The following is a 25,439-nucleotide window of genomic DNA, read 5'->3' as shown; positions in this document are numbered from 1 at the left end:
GTGAGAAGGAGGTGAAAACCATAGAAGAGATTTTGCGACGACAGGCTTCCGTAAAACCCAAATTCCGGTCTCGTACCAGAGGAACTTCATCGATGCCACAAAGTCTTCAAGCCAGCCCGAGATCCGCCCGAACAAGAGATTCGGCAAACGATGCTGAATCCGGTTTAAAACATTAATCACGTAGTTCGACATTTTCTATTTTCCGTCAACCTCTTATTGTGGCCGTTCTGTGCAAAATACCGTGTAATTGCTTTCAAATAAATTACCTTTGCCTAAAGTTCGTCGTTTTCGGTTCATAAATGTTTCTAGACAATTTTGATACACAGATATCTCGTCATTCTATTGAATCTTTCTCCATTTTTTTTTTTTTTTTTTTTTCAACCACAGCGGCATTTTCTACGCAGCACCGATCAAACGATCGATTACCTTACGTTCAAATTGCATTCTCATTCTGCACAACGTTTGCCGCATACATAGGTATACCTATAAAATATACCACAAATGGGAATATTAACGGACAATTAATTTCCTGTGTGTAAAAAATTTTAGTAATATATCATTTTTAATGAACCTTGGGGTGAAAAAAGCTCGGGCGTTCAATGGAGCGAGTTAACTTATGAAACTCTCGCGTTCCTTCAGACCGCTAATTTTTTGCGTACAGTAAACGAATTCCAATCGACAATTACCGCGATTACCAATTTGTTAAAAATCGTGAAAATCGTTGCCTGTCGATTTGCAACCTTGCAGTATCAAAATCATGTTCAAACAGTATATGATTAATATTAATTATTGTAAAATCGTATGAAAAGGATTTCATTCAGAGAATATAAATTCTATTTGCGATCCGGTTGACGATATATGTTATTTTTGCCGCAGTTCCAGCGCTCGGTAACATGCGATGAAATACATGCCATGAGCGCACAATTTGATCTATTTATGAAGTCGAAATGGTCGTAAAGACTTGTATAATACATATTTAACATCAGGGAAGATTGCGGTGATCGCGGAATGGTTAACGGGCACGTATAACAGAAAGTCACGTGACAGCTTGAGTCTTCTGCCTCTATTTATTTATGCGAAATGTACATATTTTTTTCTCCCACGTCTCATTTAATCTACTGCGATATCTACTTAAGGTTCCCTGCACAAAAACATTTTATAATTAATGAACGCGCTCCGATATTGTAATATCTTTTTCACTGTCGTATTTATAAAACGCCTGTTTTTCTTTAGATTTCCTTCTGCTCGTATCCGAGCATAATTTTTGTTCTTTAATCAATTGAATTGGGAATTGCACAAAACTCGTTTCGACAGTCATACAGTAAGTATACCGACGAGTTGATCTCCAGAATTCAGAAAATTTTCTTAATAAATATGTATTTGCCACGTGACTGAAATTTTTGTGGAATTATGAAATGAATTTTTTCTTCTTCCTAATTCTTCAGCTATTTGCTGACGTCCAATCTTCTATCCTGCATTGCTCAATTATACGTAATATCGCTCGGAAATAATTCCTCAGGTCGGGGAAACGTGTTACGCATACTCAAACAGACTGATATACAGACTTCGTTTGAACCCTGGAAAGATCCCTCGTTTATAAGCGTACTTTCATAGTTCCACGGAAAATAAATACTCGTATAAGTGCAACGGTCAGAATCGTGTAAAACGAAATGATCAAGTGAGCAATAAATAATTACACAAAGATTGAGAAACTAGCGTTACACAGCTCCTGGGAATCGAAATAATAAAACAAAATATCGCGTGCGTATCGGTTTAAAATTGTCGTACAACGGAGCGAGTAAGTGGGGGCTAAAATTTATGGCTGACACATCACGTTCCGCGTTATAAGAATGACAAATATCCCCGGCGAATCGAGCAGTGTTAATTGTCAGACGAACAAGGGAAGATCGATCGTTGAAAAGAATAGCATCGCGCTAATGACCGTTTGAAATTCCCGCCGGAATCGCGCGCCGCTAAAATCAATGCGAAAGGCGTTCGGCGACAAGCAGTGCAGTGAAACATCGTCTGCAAGTGAGGAGGCAGGATCTCCATTGGAGCCTTGCGCCTCTCTATTTTCGTATATAATATTCGCCCGCATTAACAGAGCAGGGAAAGTTATGTGAATAAATAAAATTTTGAGTTGATAAACGGGATAAATAAAACAGAAATATGCCGTCGCAGGACGACATGGACCTCTGCACCGACAAAGTACTGTCCAAAGACCGAATCCTGCAGGAGCTGACCAAGGCTGTCAAATTGGTAAGCAGCCGTCTGCTAGAATTCGTCTTCACGTCCGTAAGATCGGCGCCAGATACGTCAGGCGACGACGAAGTTTGATTCATTTTTACCCACCCAAGGCCTGCGAAAGTTGCGCCGTCCGCAGATGTGCGAGTGCCAAATTCTTCGCTTGTTTTTACGAGTCATATCCTTCTTCGTTGCGTTTTGGTGTATTTTCTCCTTCTTTTTTTTTTATTTTTCCTTTCATTTCCTGTCCTCGTTTGTCTTCTGTTTTTACGGCTCGCTTATAATGCGAGGGTTTCGTCGTTCTGCAGTGTTTGCCTATAATCGCCAATCACACGCTGCAGCCGTTCATTCGTCGGTCTCTCCCTTATTTATATTACCGTCGTAGATTAGCATCAGCCTTATATCACACGCCTCTAAACACGTACGGCTTCATGTCATCGCCACCGAGAATTAATCCGCTTTTACGCAGATCTGATCGACGAATATTTTCGCACAACAGCCAGCTGGCTGGCTGGTTGTGTTGATTATCATTTAATTAAATCGCCAAGCTTTTGTCTTTCTAATTTTTATGTACATTATGTGTGTTATGTGACAATAGTATTCTCTCGTACGGTTTTGCCAATTTTTTTTCCTCTTTGATTTGTCAATACTCTCGCTTCTCGCGTCGATTCGCAGCGAATTCGTATTATCTAGATACACGTCCGTGCACACAACGCATACGAATACCAACTGCAATGTAGATATGTAGTGCGTCTAATCAGCCAACCAAGCAGTGAGTGAGTGACTAACCTTGACGGTCGTCCTTTGTTTCGACTAATTACATCTATCCCCGTTATTTTACGACCTAACGCTTTACGAAAATTCGTCAATCGGCCGAATGATAGTTCGCATAAAACCACACCGTCAAGCCTTAGTGATACAACACTCAGAAGCAAAAACATAGGATATCTCTGTGTAGGTAAATCCGTTTTTATACCTCGTTCTCAACCAGGCCGCCACATTGGATTTCCACAATGAAATACGGTGATGCTTTGAATATAGAAACCAATCACGAAGCCCCGATATTCGCTTAAACCGTACGAAGTGCGACTTAAAAAATGCCTGAATTTTTACTGATTCAATTTAATTTTATTCGGAATTAATTAACGTGCAGAAGCTATAGAAAACAATCGAAACACGAGCTGTCACTCGATCTCCGCTAATCAATTTTTCGAAAATTTACTACGTCATCGTAGGAAAATTTATATCCTGATCGGTAGTCGGGCTGGTTTCGGTACTGTTTAAATTATACTGTTAAAAAATATCAACTCGAACGATAACACAACGACTGGGGAAACTGGTTTCAAAAACACGAGCACAATTTGTAACCTCAAATTTAATGACAGTTCGCATTTGTCATCGAATATTATCACACTTATCCACATTCTGTGACAACAAGTTTGTGCGACAAAATCTTTTAAACGTAAATTCGTATGGTTTAAGTGAATATCTGAGTTACGAAGTTGTTTAAAGAATTGTGAAAATCTTTCAACGGTAGCATAAAAATTCAATGCAACCGCTCACATGTTTCTTCATTTATTTCTCTATTGCTCTTTAAACGAATCATAAGAAAACAACGATGAAGAACTACTAAACAAGCAACACCACCGACAACAATGAAAACACTTACGCGCCATGAAGTTTAAGTTCGTAACGTTGATGTAACAATGCACGTGTTTAGGGAAAAACCATATTCTAAAATTTAATGATTGTCGGCAATTTAGTGAACTGTAATTGATACAAAACACATGCTCGAACAATATCGAAATGGCAACTATATCCTTTAAAGCTATTTCAAAGTTATAATACAGTTCTTTCTTTTGAATACATTTCGTTACATCAACGTTACAAACTTCAACTGCTTTACCCGCCTATTATTTCTGTTTGCCGATCTCTTCACAAGCTACCACTGGGTAAAAACAAGCTTCTATGAGTTTCTGTGTGCCTGTGTTAGGTATACGCTCAGAGCCTGCACGGTACTGTGGTCCTGGACGGTGATTCCTGGTTGGTTTATTGGTTAGACCGGGCCTTGAGACACGGATTGCGCGTAGAAAGGCACGGATATTGGGGAACAGCAAGGGAACTAAGTCACCAAGACACCGTTGTGGTGATACATGCGTTGCAAAGCGTACTAACTTCCATTGGAAAAGGTACACTTTATCAAATAAAAAGTATACGTATTTGTGTTTATCAAAGTAACGCCGCTCGATACATTTATTTTGCAGTTTTCTTGGCCAAAAATTACTCTTGACCATTAGCCGATAACGACTTTGATTTCTTGTTTCCTTCTACCAGAAAAATATCTTTCAAAGCCTTCAAGCCACCGATTTTTTACAATTTTTGGACATAACTTTTGAAAGTAATCTCCTTGCGCAGGTTTTTGATTTAAAATCTAACACTAAAATTTCACTGAATTTATAAAACCGTAGCAAGTTTTCAATACAGTTTTCCTATTTCATTGGATATAACGGAAAGCTGTTGAAGATGGTTAACTGAAAAATGAAGAACAAACTTTTATCAATGCTAGTACCTTTCTTAGGTATGAAAAGTAACTTAACAAAAAAAATCTGGTCCCACTATCGAATGATCAAGAAGAATAGGTCGGTTTTTTGTTTGCTATTTTGTGCTCAAAAGCCGAAACGAGTATTGATTATATTGCACGGGTTATTCCATTTCCTCAAGTCTATCCAGCAACCCTTCAGGATTATACTCCCAGCTTTTGCTGAACACCTAATTGCAGCTTAGGCTTTATCGTAATGTAACAAACCTGTGGCCTACCTCTAACAAATCAGTATTAGTGCGTTTGTACGAGTGTGTATTCGACTGCGTAATTTTACCACTTAAATTGTGTGTACAGTGCTTATTTAGAAAAGGTATCGTCATCATATAAATTAGGATATGTGTACATAACTTTCTTCGTCGCATGACATGCATCTTCGTTTCTTAAAATTAACTGACAAACAAGATAGCGGAGTGAAAACTAATTTTTTATAACTAAGTTCGTGTACTCAATTGTCCTATTTAATTCACAGAAAGTATATCTAGGTATGTACATATTTAAGTGTTGATTGCATGGTTTCTCGAAACAATATTTATTGATATATATCTTTCTTTGAAATACACTCATGTTTGTCACATAGTTCGATTGACGAATATTGATTCAGCATTCTTGCAATATGAATTCTCAACAATTGGAAACTATTTCAAAGGTAACAGTAACGAAGAAAAACACATTTGTAATTCCTTCAATTATTTTTCATTTAAAGTTAATTTTAATTTGTGATAGAAATTTGGTCCCTTCTTTAGTGAAAAAGATATGACAAGGACAATTAGTAAACTCTATACTGCGGTATTTAATTATTTTTATTTCATTCCGTTACCCATTCAGTTTAATCATTGTTACGTTCACTATATACACTAATCCATTTTGCATCTATCTACTTTTATTCAGTGACCATACAATGACGTGATTTTTCTATGTGAGTGTTGCCTCTATTTCATGTAATTCCTAAGTATCATGTCCCAAGAGGTATATATAATTCTTTGTCAATACAGGTAGAGCCTGGCTGTACCACACTCTGAGTGAAGGAAGTTTTGAGAGTTACTTAGCCTGTCTTTTGAGAGACGTTAAAACACTCCAGAAGCAGTATTTCACCCACGCCTTGGTTCGGGATGTCGACAAAACAATACAGCTTGTGAATCTTCTAGCTGGTCTTGAAAATGTGTCGTTCACATTGCAATTGGTAAGACTGGATACTCATATCAATGAAAAATCCTAACTTTTCTTATTATGATCCTGAAAGTTCACCGACCTCAATAAGGCCTAGCCCGAATCGATTAATCAATCAATGTCGAACATTTGATCAATAAGCAACCAGCGCTTGAAAACATTGACGAGCCTCCAAGGTGCAGCAATATTATTAATGTAGTTATGAATAAGATAAAATTTTATTAATTGTTATGATAAACTCGAAGAGAAGGATATAAACAGACAAACTATTCACCAGTTACAGCGTGTTACTATCAGCCAGAAATTACTCCTCGATTTTTATTGGATATCGTGGTTTTCGATATGATGAGTTGCACACATCATATCGAAGGCTCGAACACGGCCAAGTTCGAGATGATGAGTTGCACACATTTATGGGCCTCCTCGCAACCGTCGCTGAAGTGCTCGTTTTTCTTTGATTCCGATATCACCCCATGGTTACAATTATCGAATGAATAAACAACTTTGTTAACATAAAGAACACGTAGCCTGAGCTATTTTATGTTTTTCTCGATAGCAAGGGCACCGGGTTATCGTGGTGATTGCGTTTATATATTACTCGTCCATTAATCGTCTGTAGTCAATAAATGTGCAATGCTTATTGCAAAACGTTTTTCAGGAAGGTATACTAACTTATATTAGTACTTTTCCATCGGTAAGCCTAGACGACGGTACATAAGCTGTGGGTTTCCTCTATTGTATCCACCTAAAATGGATTAGAATTCTTGAAATATGCGAAATCGGTTTGAAATATTCGCAAACCCCGTAACGATAACGTTTTATCAATTTCAGGATGTCACGTATTTGGATATCTGTAACTACATGCCCCAGCGGCCTATGAGCGGCTCTCCTTCTGGAACTGCGTTATCTCTTCACCTCAGATCATCAAGCGTATCTTCGAGTCTTGCTTCCCCGGGAGATAGTGGTGTTGCTTTCGATAGCGACATGGATCCGGCTAACGAAACTGATGTTAGTAGTTACAAGGAGGTGAATTTCACCTATCCTGATCATGCTGAAGTGATTAATTGATTGAATACTGCGCCAATAGTCTCAAATTATATATAAAATTTTGTCCTAGGAGGATTCTTCCGTCGAAGATGTTCCCAAGTATCGTCACAATAAGTGTAAAGTCTTTCCGGGTGATTGCGGACATGATAATAAAACAATGGAGCAAACGTCTTCCTCGAGCGACTCAAGTGAGGATGGTAAAACCCCTATTCAGTGCCCAGCGATGGTAACGAAATTTCAAAAGGGCATAATGACGAAACGTGACATAGCTAATCGGAATATGAATAAACTTGAAGAAAGCGAACTAAACTGCTCCAGTCTAGATACTCTGAAGGACTTCAGTTTCTACAGCAAAAGTCTGGATGATTCGAAGCTTGACAAAGTGGGGAATAATGAGTTTGAAAATAACGCCAAAGATCTTAACAAAAGATACAGTCTCTATGGGGACGGCAGCTACTGTTTCAAAAAAAATATAGATCCTCGAAATTCGTACGTCATAAACAATGACACTAATCTTTTGGAGCTGAGCATGACTATATCAGACTGCGACAATACAGAAGCACCTTACAGCATTCTCAACACGATAAACATGACGGACAGCAGCATAATGTCGTCATCTGGATCGGATCCCGTGGTGCAACGAAGGCAGCGCAAAAAGAAGCGCAGCGATACTAAAAAACGGGTTAGCTTTCACGAAGATATACTGAAGACTATGAAGCTGGAGGATGATGAGAACTATGCAGATTTTTCGATGAGCTTCTTGCCACCTAATTCCGTGCAGAAAAAGGACGTACAAAAAGGTCGTTACAGCTGGTGCGGTCACGGAGACTCGCCTTACGTACAAAAAAATATAATCACGCGAAATGCAAATTCGGATTATTATTCGTCAGCATCGTCTTTGAGCACGTTTGAAAATGATAGTGAAAAGAAATTGTTTCCACCGAAGATGTGCAGCGAAGCGATCTGCCAAAAGAATTCCAAGTGCAGTTGCGATTTGTCTTTGATCGAACGTGGAGCACCGGAGGGTCAAGAAGATCCGGGAAAAAATTTTAGACCCAAGATCGAGATCGAACTCGAAGAAAACGAAGCACAGGAGGCTTACATAGCCGAAACTCAATGCGGTAACATTATTGAAGATGCTCTGTCAAAAGTTGAGATGGAGAATAAGCTCAATCAGAAAAAATACGCAGGCTCCAGTGATTGGTCTGACTTAGACAGCACGACGACATCTACGGATATCGACGATCGTAGAAATAGCAGACATCTTTCGTCTCCGTTAAAAAAACGTAACATCACTGCGATACTACCGGGCGATGCCAACAAATTGGCGACGTCGCAGCCCCTGCGTCAAGCACCGTCGAAAAGCTCGCTGCTCAGCAGATTTTTAAGATCCGTTACGGAGCGTAAATTTGAATCAAAGAAAGCCAAGAAGCCGCCGAAGGCAAATCCGCTCTATATCAAAGGAGTGAAAGCTAATCAAGAATCAGTTAAGGATTTTAACGATAATCTCGAGAAAGAGATTCAGGAAAACATTGCAGCTGAAAAGCAGGAGTTTAGCGGCGAGAAAATAGGGCTGAAACTTAGAGAAACCTTCAAGCGGCATATATACAGAGATAAAACTGAAGAACTCTACAAGGTCTACAAAGTGAGAAGTTCTTACATGACCAACGGGGAAAGTAAAGCTATGCTGGCATTGCTCACGGATAAAACACTGTATTTGACTGGATCAAAGCTTGGTCATTCTTACAGCAATCAATTTGTTATTCCATACAACGAGCTCGATGTAATTATGGTGCGTACATAAATATTATTTCTAACTCCGTCTTAGCCCACGCTTTTTACGATACTTACGGAAACGAGCCTTGAATTCCTCCATAGATAATAGCCATGAGTTATCATAAACATATTTACATGTTTTATTATTTTGTCATAACATGCCCGATTATTGAAATGATTTTACTAATGCATCTCACCTTTCTTTTCTCTTAAGATTGGACCAAACGCACAAACGATACTGATATCAAACGCCGATTACGAAATGCAGTACTTGTTTTCAACTGGATGCTCACAAACTACATCAGAACTAGTCGCACATTTAGAAATGGCCATGCGTCGTTCACCATCAAAACCGCAGCTACCAGCTGTCAAGGAGTTGAGATATGAGGACATGCATACTCTACGCCACGCAGTCCTTGAAGAGACAGCTGTACATCCTGTAAGTTGATAAGATTGAGCTTTGAAAGTACCCTGAAATCAACGATGACACCCTGGAACTTTGACAATTTTGTGTTTCAGGATGAGAAAATCGAACACTACAGTCTCATATACATGGAAGACGAACACATGTCACCTCCGAGTACGCCTTGCGGTCCGATGAAGGAAGGTCACCTGATGTTCAGACCCCATACCTATCAACCAATGTATCCCAACGCTCCGATTAACCCCTGGGAAGCTGGATACTTTGTTTTAAAGGGTGGAGTTGTCTACATGTTTACCGACTCAAATCAACGACTTCCAAAACGCGCAATTCCATTGAAAGGTGGCCTGTGTCAAGGGTGCAGAAGAATTCCAAACTCGCACAGGCCTCACACGTTTGAAATACTTCTCAAACCAAACAAGTCTTTTCAATTCGCCGCACCCGATGAATATGTTGCCTCGGAATGGCTTCAAAGTTTCGTACAAAGTGCCTCGGGTCTTTTCGACAGTTCGGAAAAGAAGGAACCCTTGCCGTGCAGCCTAATAGCTACGACAAGGCATTTAATCGCGATGAAGGAAGCCTTTCCTGGCACTCAGAGGGGACAGACACTCTCGTGTGCCTGCGTGCAAGATTTGACAGCTTTTCGCGTACCATTAGCTCAACAATCGTGGTGTATTCTGGTGAGTTTCTTAATTTCTTCATGCACTATTTCGTACGATGATAACCATTCATTTTATTTCAGGAATTCGCCTGCCGAGAAGTTCACGAAAGCAGTGGCGATTGGGTTATTTATTTTACCAACTATACAGAACTGTGCACTTTTCGAGAAGTACTTCAAACCCTATGGGCAGATGCAAATATGGTAAGACCTAATTCACTCCTCACGCCAATTGCCTGTTGTACAACTGATATTAAGCCTTCTCATCACTTGATCACACAGGGAGACTTTCCTATGGTTACACTTCCACCTCAAGATAAACTTCATCGCCGTTGCTCAGATGCGAGTAAAGACCTCGAGTTAGCTTGGCAACATCTGCTACCAATGGTGACTGAGTAGCGTGTAGATATACTCCAGAGTAAAAATATTTAACAAACCACGATATTTCAGAATCATACAATTCTGCAATTGCTTTTACGGCTTTACATTGATGATCAGAGTATTCGGTACAGCACATGAAACACACGTGAAAAAAACTCGGTTTATCAATAGAAAAAAGAAGGGAGACAAATATTGACACATTCATCACGAATGAAAGCGGAAATTGAGGTCTGTTTTGTGATTTATTTTTATGTGAAATAATTTGAAAAACAAAAAAAAAAAAACTCACGTTAGAATTCTCGTTAAATTATATCTTTATTTCTATGTAGTGTATTGGCATAGTATAAATACAAAGTCCATCTGATATAATTGTCTCAACAAAGTAGTAAGCTTTCAATAGTTCTAATAATTATTCAATAAGAGAAATCGTTGTTTACCATAGTCAACGGGTTAATTTATTTGCAGGCAACTATTGAACGATTGGAAAATTAATTGCAGCTACTAGCAACTATAGTACCAGACTGTAATTATTTATTTTGAAACGGTATCAGAGATTTCTGAGAACTGGGTACTTTGATAGAATGAAATAATTTTTATAATTCATTATTTATTCACCATACACCATATTCATCGCTGTGAAACAAAATTAAGATATTTTGTAAAATGTTCTGACTCCCGTTAATACAAGAATCCTAGAGTCGCATGTTAGATGGTGTTCGTAATTATATTTTTATGTACAAAGTAAAGTGAAAGGAAGTTTTGGCACACTGTTAGAAAGAAGCGAAGATTCTCGTCTCGGAAAATACAGTTGGGCTGTCATTTAAAGGGATAAGAGAAACTAAGTTAACCCTAATGTTTTTATACGTGAAGTTATTAATCCAGTGCAATATTTTTTATTTATTTTTCTGCAAAACACTAAAGATAATAATCCGTATTTCAAGCTCTAGAGAAGAGTGTACAAGCTGGCAATTGTAAATTAATTATCATTACCAATAATGCAATGAGTGTCTATATTATGTACCTATACTCACCCTTATACTCAAAGAATTATTTAAATACGCATTTTAGTCGGAAGTCTTTCAAGCAACTCGTCATGATAATAATAAATATTAAACATCACAATGCTCGAAGGAGATATATTCAACAACTTTAACAAAGATAATACTCTATATTATACATGATGCATAACTATAATAATTACATGTAGAGGCGTATAATTAACATTAGTACAACATGAATACTAACATTCCTAACACAGTACATAATGTTTTTTATCGGTTTATAGTAGTTTTCATTGTTATTTGAGAAAAAATCGGAAGCAAAATCTTTAGCGTAGTTAATTGATTCATAAAAAAGCGAGGCTACAAATATGGTTGTGTTTAATTAATTGTAAATTCATTTTTTATTATCTTAAAACGAAAATCAATAATTTGATAATCAATTGTTTATTTATAATTTTTAATTTACGGGTACAGTGGAGAATAGTAAAATGTATTATATGTAATAAGGTGCTTCAATTGTTTTATAATTATCACATTATTGTACCGCTGCGTCGAATTTATCATTTTCAACAACATACCGATTAATTGCATAATTTCAGTAATTATTCATTATCTATTCAAGTTAGGAAACATATGTCTTAAATGTCTCCGCAGTTACGAAAACGCCTTATTTTTAATAATAGAAAAGTTTTGGTGAAATTGGGTGAAATTTTGTCAGCGATTTGTTATCAATTTATAAATCGTACGGCAAAAACATCCATTAGTCAACACGCTTGACAGAAATGTGATCGGAAGATAGGTTTACGATACGACGTTAAGATTTAAACAATAATAGTTGGTAATTCAGAGTATACATAAATCAACCAAACTATACCTATAAATATCAAGTATTTGTGATCATCAAGAAATGTATACCTATACAATGATTAGGAGTATGTTTGCATAAGGAGTATCGAAATTTGTTTGTAAATTTTGTTTCATCGTCTGGATGGAATGTGTCAAAAGATACTTATCTTATCTTCACACAAACTGTTCAAAATTATAATTCAAGACTCCAAATATATTCTGTAAAGAAACAAAGTTGAATTATATAAACTAGTCAAATAAGTTTTTAAAGTTTTCATTCTTATCCTCTGACTTACTACAGGCACATACGTATTCTCTGAGGAAAAAAGGGAGAAACACGTAAAACAGGATTCGCTGGATGACCATTTATTTCCAAACTTTTATTTACAATAATATTGCCAAATTATCTACACCGTTACGCGATTACTGAGGCACGAAGTGTCCCCGTGCTTTTTTCTGCGATTTAAGGTTCTCGATGTCAACATCAGGATACTGTTCTTTTACAGCCTCTAGATCCAAGTTGGGGAATCGTTTCATGAGATGCATTACATGATTACGGTCGCGGCTGAAATTTCAAATTAATAAATTTGTGATACTAGTAATTAAAATTGGTATTTTGAAAAGTCGATGCATCTTGACAGAATGTTTCTGAATGATGAAATAATCAATGAGGAATACGTACTTTCTAGCCTTGCGTTTTTCATTCCATAACTTTTCTCTGTAAAGTTTACGGAATTTGTGAACTGCACTGCCGCTATACCCAAACTTGTACTTTTGTCTCCATTTGTTGTTCATAAATTTGGGAATGGTGTGTTCACACATACGGTAATAATACATCATGCCTAGAGAACGATTGTTGCGTGATAATGTTAAGTATTAAAAAAAATAACTTCACTATAGTAATATTAAATGTAAAATGATGAAATGATCTTTTTTCCAGTTACTGCTGCCATTATGAATGAGAAATTTGTACCTAGTTGATTGTGAACTAATTTTCCAGGACGCTCGCCGTCCTCGCCAGTTTCAAGGAGATGGTAAGCTTTATTTCTTTCACGGACAACTGTTTCCAGATTACTCATGCTTTCTTCAACTTTATATTTTCGTTCTGGGTTTGGTAAGATCTCAAGATCTTTCTTGGCAGCATGTTCCATTGTTAAAAGCATGTTGCGTTCTTTCAGTAGAACAAACCTGAAGACGAAAAAAGTATGTAGAATTTCTCAAGTACTTCGAGTAATTTCGTTGGGATTTAGTATACATAAAACAAACCATAATTTGTGGAGATCCTCGTTACTTTTAATTCTTAATTCATCCTTCCTCCAAGCTCGTCCAACTTTCACGTCGAATTCGCCCCAATTCTTTGCATCATCAAAGAATTCCATCAGAGCTCTTCGCCTTGGTGTAGTATGAACATATGCGCAACCATAACGAGGTACCCTAAATCAGAATGCAAATTGGTTTGAAAAATGTGTGATGATTACTGAGCAGAAATTTCGCTTGCTCGAAGAATTATGTCTATAGACAATCCTCAAAGAAATTTGCAAATAAATCGTAAATAGTGAATACTCAAAATAGCACAGACCAAATTTCCACGTGCGATAAGCTATGAAAAATCCAGGATGATCATGGATTTGAAATATTCGAAACTTATAATATACAAAATTCTTTCTGTTAAATTCAACATCGTAATTTATTGAACCTGATAAAAAAGAAAACCACAGCAGAAAAACTGAATTAGGTTATGTATTCTATAACAACGCTACATGAATAACAAAAGACAATTTAAATTCGTACCTTAATTGCGACACCAGTACTGACGTGCATTTAATATTTGGCGATATTGTTAAGTTTGTAAAAAGTTTCGAAACATTGTTTATCGCCCTCGAAATATTCACGACTTTTGCAAGGGATGCCATTTTGGCTCCGTTGGCCGTCCCTCGTGAAAACACAATCACAAACACTACGGAACCTGGACTGCGTTCATACGCGGCTTGCCTATCCTAAGATGCTTTTCTTCCTACGAATTTAACCTGTCATATTATTATTTTTTGCACTTTCATCTGGATGTTGATACAAGACCTAAGGTTCGCTCATTTTATCATTCATACGTTTCAATCCAGACAATTGTCATTGCGGTAATTTGGTTTCCAGATGAGTGAGTTACCGCCTGTTTACAAACAGCCCGCCAGCCTTATCTGCATGCGTAAAAATGTGCGACACGGCGTAAATGAAAAAAGTGGCGATGAGGAGCCGAGAAAATAAAGTATGTGCTTACCACTGAATGCAACTGCATGCATCGTTCCGATATCGAACAAAATAGTAATCTTAGGTAATGAAGAAAGTAGTTCAACATCCTTGTTTGTAAACCTTTACCGAAAAATTGAAAACTAGAATTAATATTTTTTTTAAATTTAGTGAAGATATGTTGGATGCAGGATTTAATTGAATAAAATTAAATCTCATTCACGTGAAGTGGATTTGTACTTAATCAGGGGAAATTTCAGGACGTAAAGTTCTGGATCGATAAACATTGAAAGAAATGAAACCCTTTTATGCTCCAATCAGGATGTATCGAATAAAAAATAATCAGTCTCCTTTTTCTCATGTCCACGCGATTATTTCAACTACAAGTGTTTGCTGCGCCCACGCTGACAATATGCGCGACCCACTTTTTATCGCATTAATTTTTGTCGACTACATGCATCTGGAATACTTGAAAATACACGCTGTTAGCTGTACTATGTTGTGCAACCCAGTTTGCACGGGAGCTCCACGGTTTGGCGTGATATAAATTGAAACTGAGCTGTGGAAACCGGCCAATATCCGTCAGACATGATCGCAGTGGGTTATTCAATACAGTCTTCAGTGCGGCTGCTGTTCGTGATGAAAGCATGGTAGGCCAGACATGAAGCATGCACGACACGAAAGCCCGTCGGAAGCTTCGGCGACGATCGACGGGGTTGTACAACCGGATATCAAAGGCGACACGGGCATCAGTTTATATTTATCGGGTTCGGCGTTAGCAAGGGCTTCACTTTGTATAGTATGCTGGTGATTCATTATGGCCTGTGGAATTTAATGAATCCATTATTGTAACGAGGCGATTTGCGGTCGACGCAATATGCGAATTACATACATAAAACAACTGCACATTTGGTGCCGAATTTAGCCGATACGATCACATCGGAATAACTCGGATACTGAGGTTGAATATCTGAGGGGATATTCACCGTGACATTTGTTTTGCCGAGAAACGTTCTGTGGCAGGATTGGGGATCCGCGTCCACCGGAAAATGAAGCGCACGTTCGACTTCCGCTCTCTGGCGATTTTTGCTGCGATACATGAACCTCGGGTCGGTAGTTCTGGATATGAAATCGATCTGGTGCAGGGCGTCCAGTGTCGGCGCAAGCTTCGAATCTATGATTTCTTTGTACGTCGCCTTTTCTTTCCGAAGTTCAGCCTCTTTTGCCGCCTTTAAGATAGCATCTTGACTCTCCTTGATAGACAGAGCTTGCCTTTGTTGCCTCTGGAGCATCAGAAATATCATCTCACCGTCTGTGCGGATCGGCAGCAGACCGATCCTGTGAATGTCTCTGTGAACTTCTACCCATACCTCTCCCTGTTTCATCCGAAAGTAGTGATCTATTAACAGCATCGTAATCTATACGGATATTCAGGCAAAAGATAAAACGGTCATCGTTAATTAAAATTGTAGAAGTCACGATGGATATTTATGGCTCGAAAATCACCTGATCCTCTATGGGTATTTCTTGTAAAAATATTCTGTAATGATTCTGTGCTATCTCGTATCTCTCCGTATCACGTTCGAGAATTTTACGAATCGCGTATATTTTCGGTCGACAGGATCCCATCATGTCTTCTAACGCTGGACTCGTTGTTTTGGGACACTTTCGATGAAACGTGGCGAACCACTGATTTATACCCATTAATGGCAACTCAAGGTCTGTTGAAAGAAAGAAAATTTTTCACAATTGCAATAATCATTCTGTGTCACTGTCTTTTCTTGGTTGAAAAATTTGTTACTTTTCTATTAGTTTTTATCAGATGGAAGTTTAACAAAGCATGATACTTCATGGAAAGTTAATAAAGTTTTCTCTTGAGTCACATTTCGAACTGTTTCATAATAAAAATAACCATCAATGCAGCCATCTTCGGTCCTCTTAGCCCTGATCTTAATTTCTTCTTCCCTCCATATTTTAGCTAGCAACGACATGAGGCCCAGTTCTTTGTTACGACCTCGCCAAGTGCAGAATTGTGTCTCATAGCCTCCCTCGTCACACATGTCGCAGAGAGCACCCAAGAAAACAACTCGAACAGGAAAAACCGTTGCATCTATGATGTCAAGCATGAGGTAAACCGCACCTCGTTCAACGAACATCCTCAAGTTCGGCGAACACCAGACTATGCATTCCCAGACGAACATACCTACCGTGATTGCAAGTCTGCACTTGAACATTAATGTCCGTTTTGCTTTGCTAATTTGTTTTTGTTCTTTACCTGCTGTCTGGCTCAAAGTGCAGCTCGGTTTTGTCGTAAAAGCATCTATGCAGCAGTCTCAGTACCATTTTAATCCCTTGTTCACCGTACATCATTTGATAACGCTTATTGTTCTTGATCAAAGCCTCCAGAATCATCATCGCGTGAGTTAATATACGTTGATGTTCAGAGTTGATAACGTTCACGGACAGAACAAAGTGGATAACTTCTAATAAGCGTAGAAAACATGTTACCATCAGTTGTCGTAGCGCGACTATCTCTATTGCGCTAATTTCACGGACATACTAACTCAAAACTGTTCCAACCGCACCCTGATCTTGAAAATCTTTGCGAATAATTTCTTTCTCGCTCATGATGATGGCATTCAACGTTTTCATGCAGTTTAAAATTAGCTGAGAATCGCATCGCTTTAACATACTCCATTCGAGGATCATCAGTATCCTGAAAACGTTAAATTTTCTCACCAAATTTACCTAATTTTTTATCGCTGCTTCGAAAGTATCTGCTAGTACCTATTAGTTCCTCTGTATTCAATGAACTTCTCAGGTATCAGTGGAAGAAGGACTGCAAGAGCGTATAAAGCGTACTTGTGTAAGTCCCAGAACTGCATTTCATTTAGCGATTTATTCATTTCTTTGGCGTCTGGATTGATTAAGCTCAAAATACTCGCCATAAGTCTTCTCTGTTTCATGATCTGCAGCAAGGTAATAAGTTATCGTACCTACAGAATCACAGTCCATAATTTTTCTCACCTCCACACTAGCTCCTATTTTACTCAGATAACACATGATCAATATCAGTATTTTTTTGAACCGAAAATCTTCGTTGGAATTACCGAACCTCACGCCATTCGCCCACGTGTTTTCGGTCCCGAATTCAGTCGCTACAGCGAGGATCACGAGGTCTTCGGCCAGTCCGGACTGGACAAATTTCCAATCCGGAAGAGTGGCAAGGATTGCTAGCATTATAGCTGCCAAGTCATTTCTCAACGTGACGCTGCTCCGATTCCGACCAGCACAGCGAACTTCTCGTTTAAACGCATGACGAAGACTCCTTCGTAAAGTTCAGAAAAGCTTTGTCAACAGATTCTTATAACAGAGTGAACAACGCTGGGTTAGTTTGGCGAAAGAAATTACCACATTGCGGATTGGGACGGCGGTTTTACCAGGATATTTATATCTTTTGACAACGTTTCCGGCAACATTATAGACTCCAAGAGCGTCCATATGATGTTCGATATCAGTAACACTAACTCCGACTGACAATCCGCCCCCAATTCGTTTTCTGGGATTTCTGGTGCCGGTTTGTGCTTTGGTCTGGTAGCATAATTGCGATCAAGACGGATCAAAATGTGCTCAAAAACTCCAGCCTCCATCATTCTGTAGCCTGAACCGGAGCACGAAAATTCGAGTAATTGATCTAGCCATGTATAGAAAATCCGTTAAACCTACAGCATTTATGCGAGATGGAAGCAACCAGCAAGGTGGTTTCCAACATCCTGGGATGAATTTCGTCAGTTGCGATTTCAAGCAACGCCGTGATGATAACGGGTAAAATAGATCCTTCGACTGCGCGATGACAGTGGTCCAACTTGACGGCGGCTATGTGGCCCACTTTTTTCCTGTCAAGCAGTCGGTGAATCGCTCGATGAACCATCAGAATCTCGGGAACCGTTGGTAGGATCACCAGGAGATAAGCGAACAAGGTGAAATAGTGCTCAAGTACTTCCACGCAGAAAAGTCCATCCGATGATTTCTTCAACAGCGGAGGCATTCCACATAGTTCCAGCATCTCGTCCAGGTATTTTTGATACTCTGCAACATGTCGTGCTTGCAGTGCCAAGAACTCGAGAATGCACATTATGTCGTCTAGATCCTTCAGGTACTGAACCGACCGGTTAAGGAAATCGAGTGAAGTCCACCAGTGATTTGGGAAATTCCGTTTTATATACGAAACGAAGGATACGAATGCCTGATTGTTGTTGAGATTGACAAAGTCGTCCAAGTGCTGGCAAATTCTGAACGTGTTCACACTGGTCACCGGATCGGAGACGAGTTCCACGAGCTTTTTTATCGTGCTGCTCAAGTCTTTTTTGCGACATTTCATACCCACGCCTTCCAAAGGCTTCAGTTTACTCTTAGTGAGATCTGGACAGCGACAGAGTTTCGACAAATCACATGGACTTTGATACCAATTGTTTGAATCTTTACTCGTCATGATTAACGCTTTTAGTTTGGAAATTCTAATATCTTCTTTACCGCTTCATAGCAACACATTAATGTCAAAGTTTATCAGTGCTCTTCATTTTTTGACGAATTACGCATTCTCTTGTTCGATTAATCGACTCGAACGGGAATGCAGGGCGCTGTAGCCGATAAGTTTCAACGTATTGCTCTGATGTGATAATTTCGACGCACTTGATACTAGACACTTGTCATGCTTGTCTTTACATTTTTTGTACATACTGTATATTTGTAACGCGTTAAGTTGCCGCGGAGTCAGAAAAAGATCAGTACCTTAAATCGGGCATCGCCAAGGCTAACGAGTTGTTACTCTTTCCCTAATTTTAGCGTACGTTCCAGGGTAATAAAAACATGATACCGAGAAGTCACGAAGAAAAGATCAAAGTAACACAAAAGGAGAATCGCTGATTAAATATTCACACTTCTTCTGACCACAGGCAACCAGTATCGCAGCGGATGGGACACCGTGTATGGTCAGACTACGCTCTTGTAAAGGATGGCACATAATTGACTCACAGTTGCAGTACATTACACCTTTAGCAGTGACGTACCCGGTCCCGGTTAAGCCCCGACACTAGAAAGGATTAACTTAGTAAGGAAAGAGTTATGAAAAGATTATAGAAAATACACAATCATTGGTTTGTAACGTATGTAATTTATTGAAGGTGAATGCTCCAAGAATACATTCTTTCATTCATTCTGAATTCCGATTGGTGATATACTTCGGTATAAAGACACGATCCTCAGTCACCGAAGGGTTTAGAAGGCCCGGAACTTGCCGCTCTTTGCACTATGGCCATCTGAGGAGGGTAAGTGCAGAGATACAGGCGGCTGGTCTCTCCGGGATTCGATTCGACTGCAACCATGTTGAATTTTGATGCTAAATTATGAAGATATGTGCAAAATCAAGCGGTCTTACACCCCGACATTTAGCTTAGCGTTAATTCCGTACAAACTGTGCGGTCGTATCGAAGATTGGAGAAAAAACAAACTAAACCACAACCCCGCAGGCGAAAGAGAAAAGGGCATTGAAGAGAATGATTCACGATCGTTTCGGCAGTTAATAATTCAAATCGCATTTCTACAAAGTATATCCCCAGCGTCATAATATATCTCCCCAGGATGGCCGAATATACTAGAGCCCGTAACAGCGACCAACTCGCGCTCGTTACAGTTCATTTAAGTCTGTCATGGCGATGAAATACACATGTGGGAGGTTGGTAAGTAGTCAGTCGATCCGGTCGCAGCATTCGCCCGCAGGATCGGTTCTGGCCACGGTCTCACATACAAGTCTTGCAACTCTGGTGGTGGGGGTGACTCACTTCTTGGGTCCGCTTTCAATAATTCTTAGATTGGCCGCAAGGGTCGCTGTAACCTAGTAGGGTCACTCGTGTCACCTGTGAGCGACAGAAATAGAAAGAATGTCTCTCTGTAGGCGAAAGTGCGCTACAGTCTAACCCCAATCAACCACATTGATTACTTTACTGATATCCGAAATTGCGAATATCAGATATTAATACTATAAAAACGAATACAATGATATGAAAAAAATGCAATATTAAAGAGAATGGACAACCTCACCATTTAGCGGTTTGCGACAACGGCCAAAAATAACGAAATTTGAGGTTATGTAACTCAGGCTTATTAGATAGTAACGACGCAGTGCCGAAACCGTAAACAACAAATTGATTCAATATCTGAGTCACTCCTAGCCTACCCCCACCACCAGAGTTGCAAGACCTGTATGTAAGACCGTGGTTCTGGCACTCGTTTGCCGAACGGGTTGTAGAGAGACGCTGGCGGTAGTCGATGAAAAAGGAACACTGGAAGCGAAACGGAGTCCAGTAAAAAGGCAGAGAGAAAGGGGAAACTCAAAACTCGGAATTCCGCCCGCCAGATAAACTCCGATCTTCCGTTGTTCGTTCGGGCAAGGACTATGCGGTTATCTAGAGTGGCGTTTCTATTGTTTCGGGTGATCAATGGCCCGCCACAAAGCCTGTCGGTATTTATTCCGTGCGATGGCTCTTTCTTTGGAAAAATCCCACTCGAATGCACCGAACCTCCCCGAATTGTCATCCGTCATATGCGCCAATAAAAGACGAACGTTTTTCTTTCCGGTCCGCGGTCGAGTCGCGCGAGCGCCGATCGCCGGGGTCTGAAGAGGGTCGCGGAGCAAAGACGACGGTGTTGCCTTCGGTTCACTTCAGTTGTACCGAGTGAGCCGACATGCTGTGTTCGAACTCGGTCGCCGTACCGGTTTGAGGGAGGGCCTACGCACCAGTTGTGTTGTATACGTCTCGGGTGTCGGTCGGATAGCACGATACTCGCGTCCCGAGGTCTTTAAAACGGCGCTAGCTAAAAAATCGCCGAAGATCCGTAAAACGGCAGCCGGTGATTCGTTACGTACTTACCGAGTCTGAAATTCGTTCGTGAAAACGTTTCGTCCTTACGTCGAGAAGAGAGTCGAAGGGCGATTGTGAGCTGGTTTAAAACGAAGAAATAGCCGGACAGAGCTGAGTTGTTCTTTTCTTTGTAATATTATAAACAGGAACTGCAAATCCGAGGCAGAAATATGGCGCGTGAATCACGGTGGTTGTTTTCTTCTTCGTGCTGTTATGTGCGCTATTCATTCGTCATACTCGTTGCTGCATCCCTTGGATTTTCTCTCGTCGTTTCAGCGGCTGACACGTCAGGTGAGACACATTTTACATATGTATATATGCGTGATGATACGTCACGGGAATTTAATCTCGTTACAAAATCCCATCGCGCATTCGCTGTGATCATCGCATCTTTATAAACACGTCATAGACAATGAAACCCGTGCGAAACTCGTGATAGCCTGTTGAATGAATACAGATTTGAGAGCCACTGTCCACTTGGTATTCGCACGTTGATTAATAATAATTTATGTAAAATAATGCCATTCCGCTTACGGTTACGTTTCCTCGATTCGAAATATGGACTCTTTCAAGATCTTGGGGATAATTAACGATGATACGTTCAAATTCCGAAAATTTCACACTTCTGCAACATCTTTGTCTAAATTAATCGGAAATCGGTCGAACGATTAACAAACACTTTTGATAAACTCATGTAAATTACAACCCGAGTCACGCACATGCAAATACTTGATGAATCTTTCCCTCCATGAGCTACCGGATACACCAAAAGTAGCGTGAAATTTTCGCTTCGTATTTTTCCTCCTCTACTCTTTATCCGCGCGTTTACCGTAAACTCATCCGTTATATCACACCGCCTCTGCATAAGTTTAGAAACATTCATTATTCGGCGGTATATTCAACCCAGAACTAAAAATAATACCTCTCAACTTTATTTACGTCTCATTCCGAGCTCCGTCAATATTCACAAACTTATCTCATTGCCGTCGGATCACACAGATATTATACATATTTAAGCAATTCACCGACGGTACTTGGTAAATGTATTTTCTTTGCCTTTTTTTTCCCTTTCTTTTACCCTCGCCAAGAAGATACAATTATGGCGTTCTTAACACGTGTGTATAACAACAAGAAACTTTTCTCTCACACGTTGTTGACCTTCTTTGTTGTTGCGTGTCATTGAATTTTTTTTCTTTCACCTATCTTTTCGACACGTTCACTTGACATTATACACCTATGCCGTGTCTGTGTTCTTTGTCCTATCGGTTTATTTATTTTTTTTTATATCCACGAAAGAATAGACAAAAAATATTAATCTTCATTTTGACTAATCATTATTTACTTAGATATCCTAGATTGAATATCGTATATACATGTATTGTTTCAAAATACATGTAAACGATGATGAATCGTGACAACCGAAAGAGGTGACGAAACGCGTTTTGCGCCTGCATCCACGTAACATAATCATAATATTAAGTACATACGTTTGCATTTTAAATGTAGAACAAAAAATTGTTTCACATTACCAATTCGTTGTTCGTATTTCATTACTGTATACAGCTAGAAACTCGTAAGTCGTCAACGTTTCTGTACAGAGTATGTATGTAAAATAATTATCATAGGCACGTGAAAGTATCTACATTGTCGCTTCTAGGTACACGTACATGTAAATTTATAAATATACATTCGTTTCATCGATATAAGCCATGTATAACCTACCTCTATGCATGTAAACGGCGTTGAAGATCTGTCGTATTCCTGTACAATATCATTACAACAACGATAAGCGGTAGAGGAGACGACGACAATCGTGTTCTACCTCGTGTTCAGAAAGCGTTACATTTACGTCCGGTGCCAAAGTATATATATGTGTGTATATATGTATACATATTTATATTGTAATTTCAATCCCTGCTTTAAACTTCACATCATCAATAATTAGGTCGTACGTTGTAATCTCGTTTGTTTATAGGAATGATGATGGTTTATATATGTATATTGTGTGTATATATATGTTATATATATTATACATAATATAAAAATTTTGTGCCATGCAAATGAGTTATTAAGACGATATTAATTATTATTTAATATCGTCTTAATAACTCATTTGCATGGCACAAAATTTTTTACGAAGGACGGCAATAGGCCGATAAAACATTACTAAATTCGACGCAAATATTTGAATACATATAAGCGATGTACGCAGAAGAAGTAGATGAAGAATAAGAATAACAATCAAGTGAATTTACGATTAAACTGTCGAGGCGAAAGTTAATTAATTGACGAACAATTCGACTTTGTATCATTCGCGGATTGTGACAGCGTCTTTATAATAATCTTCGATTAATTGCTCTGTAATCATCTCGTTTCAACTTCTTTTGTTACTTATTTTCGAAGTAGCGAGAAGGTCAAACCGATAGAATTATTATACCAATTATAATAAGTAACACGTTACCAAGAGAACCATTCGCGTATACATGAATATATAGATTATAATATAATCTCAAACGCAGCGATTCGGGTACCTTTGAAATTTGCCTTGGCACTTCTTTCAAGTCTCGACCTATAATGCATGCATCATAATGTTATTATCACAGTCCGAGACGGGTTTATTAAAGGCGAACTGCAGTCGTCGCTTCTCCTGCCTTCTCCCAATATCGAAGATTATAAACTCGCACTTTCTTTATTTATCATCTCGTTCTCCTTCCGTCGAAGCCTTGAACAGTTGGAAATTTCGTCTCCTCGCTATGCGTGCATAAACGAAGACCCCTTTCATGTTTCATACGTGTGACTTGCATACTTTTGTGCATGAGCCATTCCATCAAATCTTGTACGCAAATCCGGCCTCCAAATTTTGTGATTTTTTTTTTTTTATTCTTTTCATGATTGTCATTTTTAGCACGGGATTCAAAAAGTGAAACTTAAAATGTCAATTCCGCCATGTTTCCCACCGTTTTTTGAAAATCGGTTTCTTTCTTTTTTTTTTGAAAATTGAGGAAATTTTCCGATGAAAATTATGTCGGAAAGATTTTCCACTCGTTTACCCACAAACCACAGTGTGTAATATCAGTGAAAAATAATGAAAGATACGCCCTCAAATTTTATCTGAACGGAAACTGTGATTTGGACGTAAACAAGCGGAAAATTTTCAGACATGATTTTCGTCGGAAATTACCTCAATTTTAAGAAAAGCAATTACGATTTTCAAAGAAAACGACGTGGAACATGGCAGAGCTTACATTATACCGTTAACTTTTTGAATTCCGTATTAAAAATGACATGTAATAAAAAAAAGTGCTCATTATTTTCGAAAAATTGAGAAAATTTTCGATCAAAAGCCGTGTTTTCATTTCTATTTTAAGGCATGTTTCCAATCATTTAATTAGATTGGAAAATTTCGAAGCAAAATCTAATAATTACGGTAACCCCTATTAATTGAAGTCAGAGATCTTTCATACTCGAAAAATCTCTTTGTTAACACCTAAATAACGTAAAGAACTCAATAGAGAAAACATAAAAAATTTGGTGGCCGGATTTGCGAACAGGATTTGGTTGTGGAATGTCGCAAGTAATAAATCGGAAACTGGCGCAGCAGCTTTTCGGCGGTGTTTGTTATAACATAATTGTTTGAAAAACATTTCACAAACAACAATAATAATTATCTATAAATTACATTGAACGTAAAAATGTAAGGAAAATTTTATTCATATATCGTATATTGTATCTTACTATTTACGCACGGCGACAAATGATATTTAATTTATTGTAACTGCGATCGTAGTTTCCGTAGCGTATCGTTATTCATCAGCTATCGTAGCCAACAATCGGACCATAAATTATACCGTATATCCTACTCGTAGTTTAAATTTCATATATAATCGTGCGGTGCTTCCAAGATGATGAAGAAATTGTGTTTTAAAAACACAACACTTGCGAAACGTCTTTGTTATCGAAAATTAAATTAAAGTTTTAATACCGCAAGCACTGATTTCGTCCTATATATACATATATATATATATATATAATATACGGGCTTATCAATCGAAATATTTCGGTCAGCGACCCGATATAAACAAAAAATATATATTCCCCTTTGTTTCTTGAGTTCAGAAAATTGGGCAAAAGTAAT

The 25,439-nt window shown here is 38.7% G+C and overlaps 5 protein-coding genes and 1 long non-coding RNA gene across 12 annotated transcripts in view; 2 read left to right on the top strand and 4 right to left on the bottom strand.

Moving 5' to 3' along the window:
- The first annotated feature begins 1,263 nt into the window (after positions 1-1,263).
- On the top strand, positions 1,264-12,405 carry LOC124302135 (pleckstrin homology domain-containing family M member 2). Of its 7 annotated transcripts, none has more exons than XM_046757950.1 (9): positions 1,264-1,321; positions 4,238-4,433; positions 5,839-6,026; positions 6,845-7,039; positions 7,131-8,852; positions 9,051-9,275; positions 9,356-9,937; positions 10,000-10,119; positions 10,198-12,405. In XM_046757950.1, exons 4-9 carry the CDS (start codon positions 6,875-6,877, stop codon positions 10,312-10,314), a joined length of 2,931 nt encoding a protein of 976 aa, XP_046613906.1. In that variant the 5' UTR covers positions 1,264-1,321; positions 4,238-4,433; positions 5,839-6,026; positions 6,845-6,874; the 3' UTR covers positions 10,315-12,405. The 7 variants fall into 7 exon arrangements, with proteins under 7 accessions (XP_046613906.1, XP_046613901.1, XP_046613899.1 ...); XM_046757945.1 differs by lacking the exon at positions 1,264-1,321 and adding an exon at positions 1,886-2,259 and having other exon boundaries at positions 6,845-7,021; XM_046757943.1 differs by lacking the exon at positions 1,264-1,321 and adding an exon at positions 1,886-2,259.
- An 88-nt stretch (positions 12,406-12,493) lies between these two features.
- LOC124302136 (39S ribosomal protein L47, mitochondrial) lies at positions 12,494-14,105 on the bottom strand. The gene is made up of 5 exons (XM_046757951.1): positions 13,935-14,105; positions 13,410-13,577; positions 13,117-13,331; positions 12,826-12,985; positions 12,494-12,708 (listed from the first exon to the last, which is right to left on the bottom strand). The coding sequence occupies exons 1-5, from the start codon at positions 14,054-14,056 to the stop codon at positions 12,567-12,569; spliced, it is 807 nt and encodes a 268-aa protein (XP_046613907.1). The 5' UTR covers positions 14,057-14,105; the 3' UTR covers positions 12,494-12,566.
- An 897-nt stretch (positions 14,106-15,002) lies between these two features.
- On the bottom strand, positions 15,003-16,618 carry LOC124302907 (cilia- and flagella-associated protein 69-like). Its single transcript, XM_046759476.1, has 4 exons — positions 16,297-16,618; positions 15,891-16,105; positions 15,371-15,802; positions 15,003-15,206 (listed from the first exon to the last, which is right to left on the bottom strand). The coding sequence occupies exons 1-4, from the start codon at positions 16,616-16,618 to the stop codon at positions 15,003-15,005; spliced, it is 1,173 nt and encodes a 390-aa protein (XP_046615432.1).
- Positions 16,619-16,655: 37 nt separating this feature from the next.
- LOC124302906 (cilia- and flagella-associated protein 69-like) lies at positions 16,656-18,876 on the bottom strand. The gene is made up of 7 exons (XM_046759475.1): positions 18,625-18,876; positions 18,111-18,543; positions 17,796-18,045; positions 17,412-17,712; positions 17,172-17,353; positions 16,949-17,100; positions 16,656-16,867 (listed from the first exon to the last, which is right to left on the bottom strand). Exons 1-7 carry the CDS (start codon positions 18,874-18,876, stop codon positions 16,656-16,658), a joined length of 1,782 nt encoding a protein of 593 aa, XP_046615431.1.
- Positions 18,877-19,943: 1,067 nt separating this feature from the next.
- Positions 19,944-20,597, bottom strand: LOC124303218 (uncharacterized). Its single transcript, XR_006907867.1, has 2 exons — positions 20,484-20,597; positions 19,944-20,299 (listed from the first exon to the last, which is right to left on the bottom strand). It is a non-coding gene; the product is annotated as an uncharacterized LOC124303218 (long non-coding RNA).
- A 467-nt stretch (positions 20,598-21,064) lies between these two features.
- LOC124303213 (plexin domain-containing protein 1) overlaps positions 21,065-25,439 on the top strand; it is a 28,092-nt gene continuing 23,717 nt past the window's right edge. The window contains exon 1 of the mRNA XM_046760170.1: positions 21,065-21,595. Coding sequence (XP_046616126.1) covers positions 21,475-21,595 — 121 coding nt within the window. The 5' untranslated portion in view covers positions 21,065-21,474. The remainder of the gene's footprint in view (positions 21,596-25,439) is intronic.

This window comes from Neodiprion virginianus, chromosome 4 (genome assembly GCF_021901495.1).
Source record: "Neodiprion virginianus isolate iyNeoVirg1 chromosome 4, iyNeoVirg1.1, whole genome shotgun sequence".
NCBI classification, from domain to species: domain Eukaryota; kingdom Metazoa; phylum Arthropoda; class Insecta; order Hymenoptera; family Diprionidae; genus Neodiprion; species Neodiprion virginianus.
Note: the sequence above shows the minus strand (reverse complement) of the source record. Positions and strands in the feature narration are given on the sequence as shown.

What these genes read in the sequence shown, in the direction of transcription:
- LOC124302135 (XM_046757943.1), top strand. Translation starts at nt 2,170, where the DNA reads ATGCCGTCGCAGGACGACATGGACCTCTGCACCGACAAAGTACTGTCC. An exon ending in TGTCGTTCACATTGCAATTG is followed by an intron (nt 6,027 to 6,844) that starts GTAAGACTGGAT and finishes TATCAATTTCAG; the next exon opens with GATGTCACGTATTTGGATAT. An exon ending in TATGGGCAGATGCAAATATG is followed by an intron (nt 10,120 to 10,197) that starts GTAAGACCTAAT and finishes TTGATCACACAG; the next exon opens with GGAGACTTTCCTATGGTTAC.
- LOC124302136 (XM_046757951.1), bottom strand. Translation starts at nt 14,056, where the DNA reads ATGGCATCCCTTGCAAAAGTCGTGAATATTTCGAGGGCGATAAACAAT. An exon ending in GAGGATCTCCACAAATTATG is followed by an intron (nt 13,332 to 13,409) that starts GTTTGTTTTATG and finishes TTTCGTCTTCAG; the next exon opens with GTTTGTTCTACTGAAAGAAC. An exon ending in ATTAGTTCACAATCAACTAG is followed by an intron (nt 12,986 to 13,116) that starts GTACAAATTTCT and finishes ATCGTTCTCTAG; the next exon opens with GCATGATGTATTATTACCGT.
- LOC124302907 (XM_046759476.1), bottom strand. Translation starts at nt 16,618, where the DNA reads ATGTTCAAGTGCAGACTTGCAATCACGGTAGGTATGTTCGTCTGGGAA. An exon ending in CGAAGATGGCTGCATTGATG is followed by an intron (nt 16,106 to 16,296) that starts GTTATTTTTATT and finishes TTCTTTCAACAG; the next exon opens with ACCTTGAGTTGCCATTAATG. An exon ending in TCGGCAAAACAAATGTCACG is followed by an intron (nt 15,207 to 15,370) that starts GTGAATATCCCC and finishes TAAATTCCACAG; the next exon opens with GCCATAATGAATCACCAGCA.
- LOC124302906 (XM_046759475.1), bottom strand. Translation starts at nt 18,876, where the DNA reads ATGACGAGTAAAGATTCAAACAATTGGTATCAAAGTCCATGTGATTTG. An exon ending in GAATACAGAGGAACTAATAG is followed by an intron (nt 17,101 to 17,171) that starts GTACTAGCAGAT and finishes TAACGTTTTCAG; the next exon opens with GATACTGATGATCCTCGAAT. An exon ending in TGCGGTTGGAACAGTTTTGA is followed by an intron (nt 16,868 to 16,948) that starts GTTAGTATGTCC and finishes TACGCTTATTAG; the next exon opens with AAGTTATCCACTTTGTTCTG.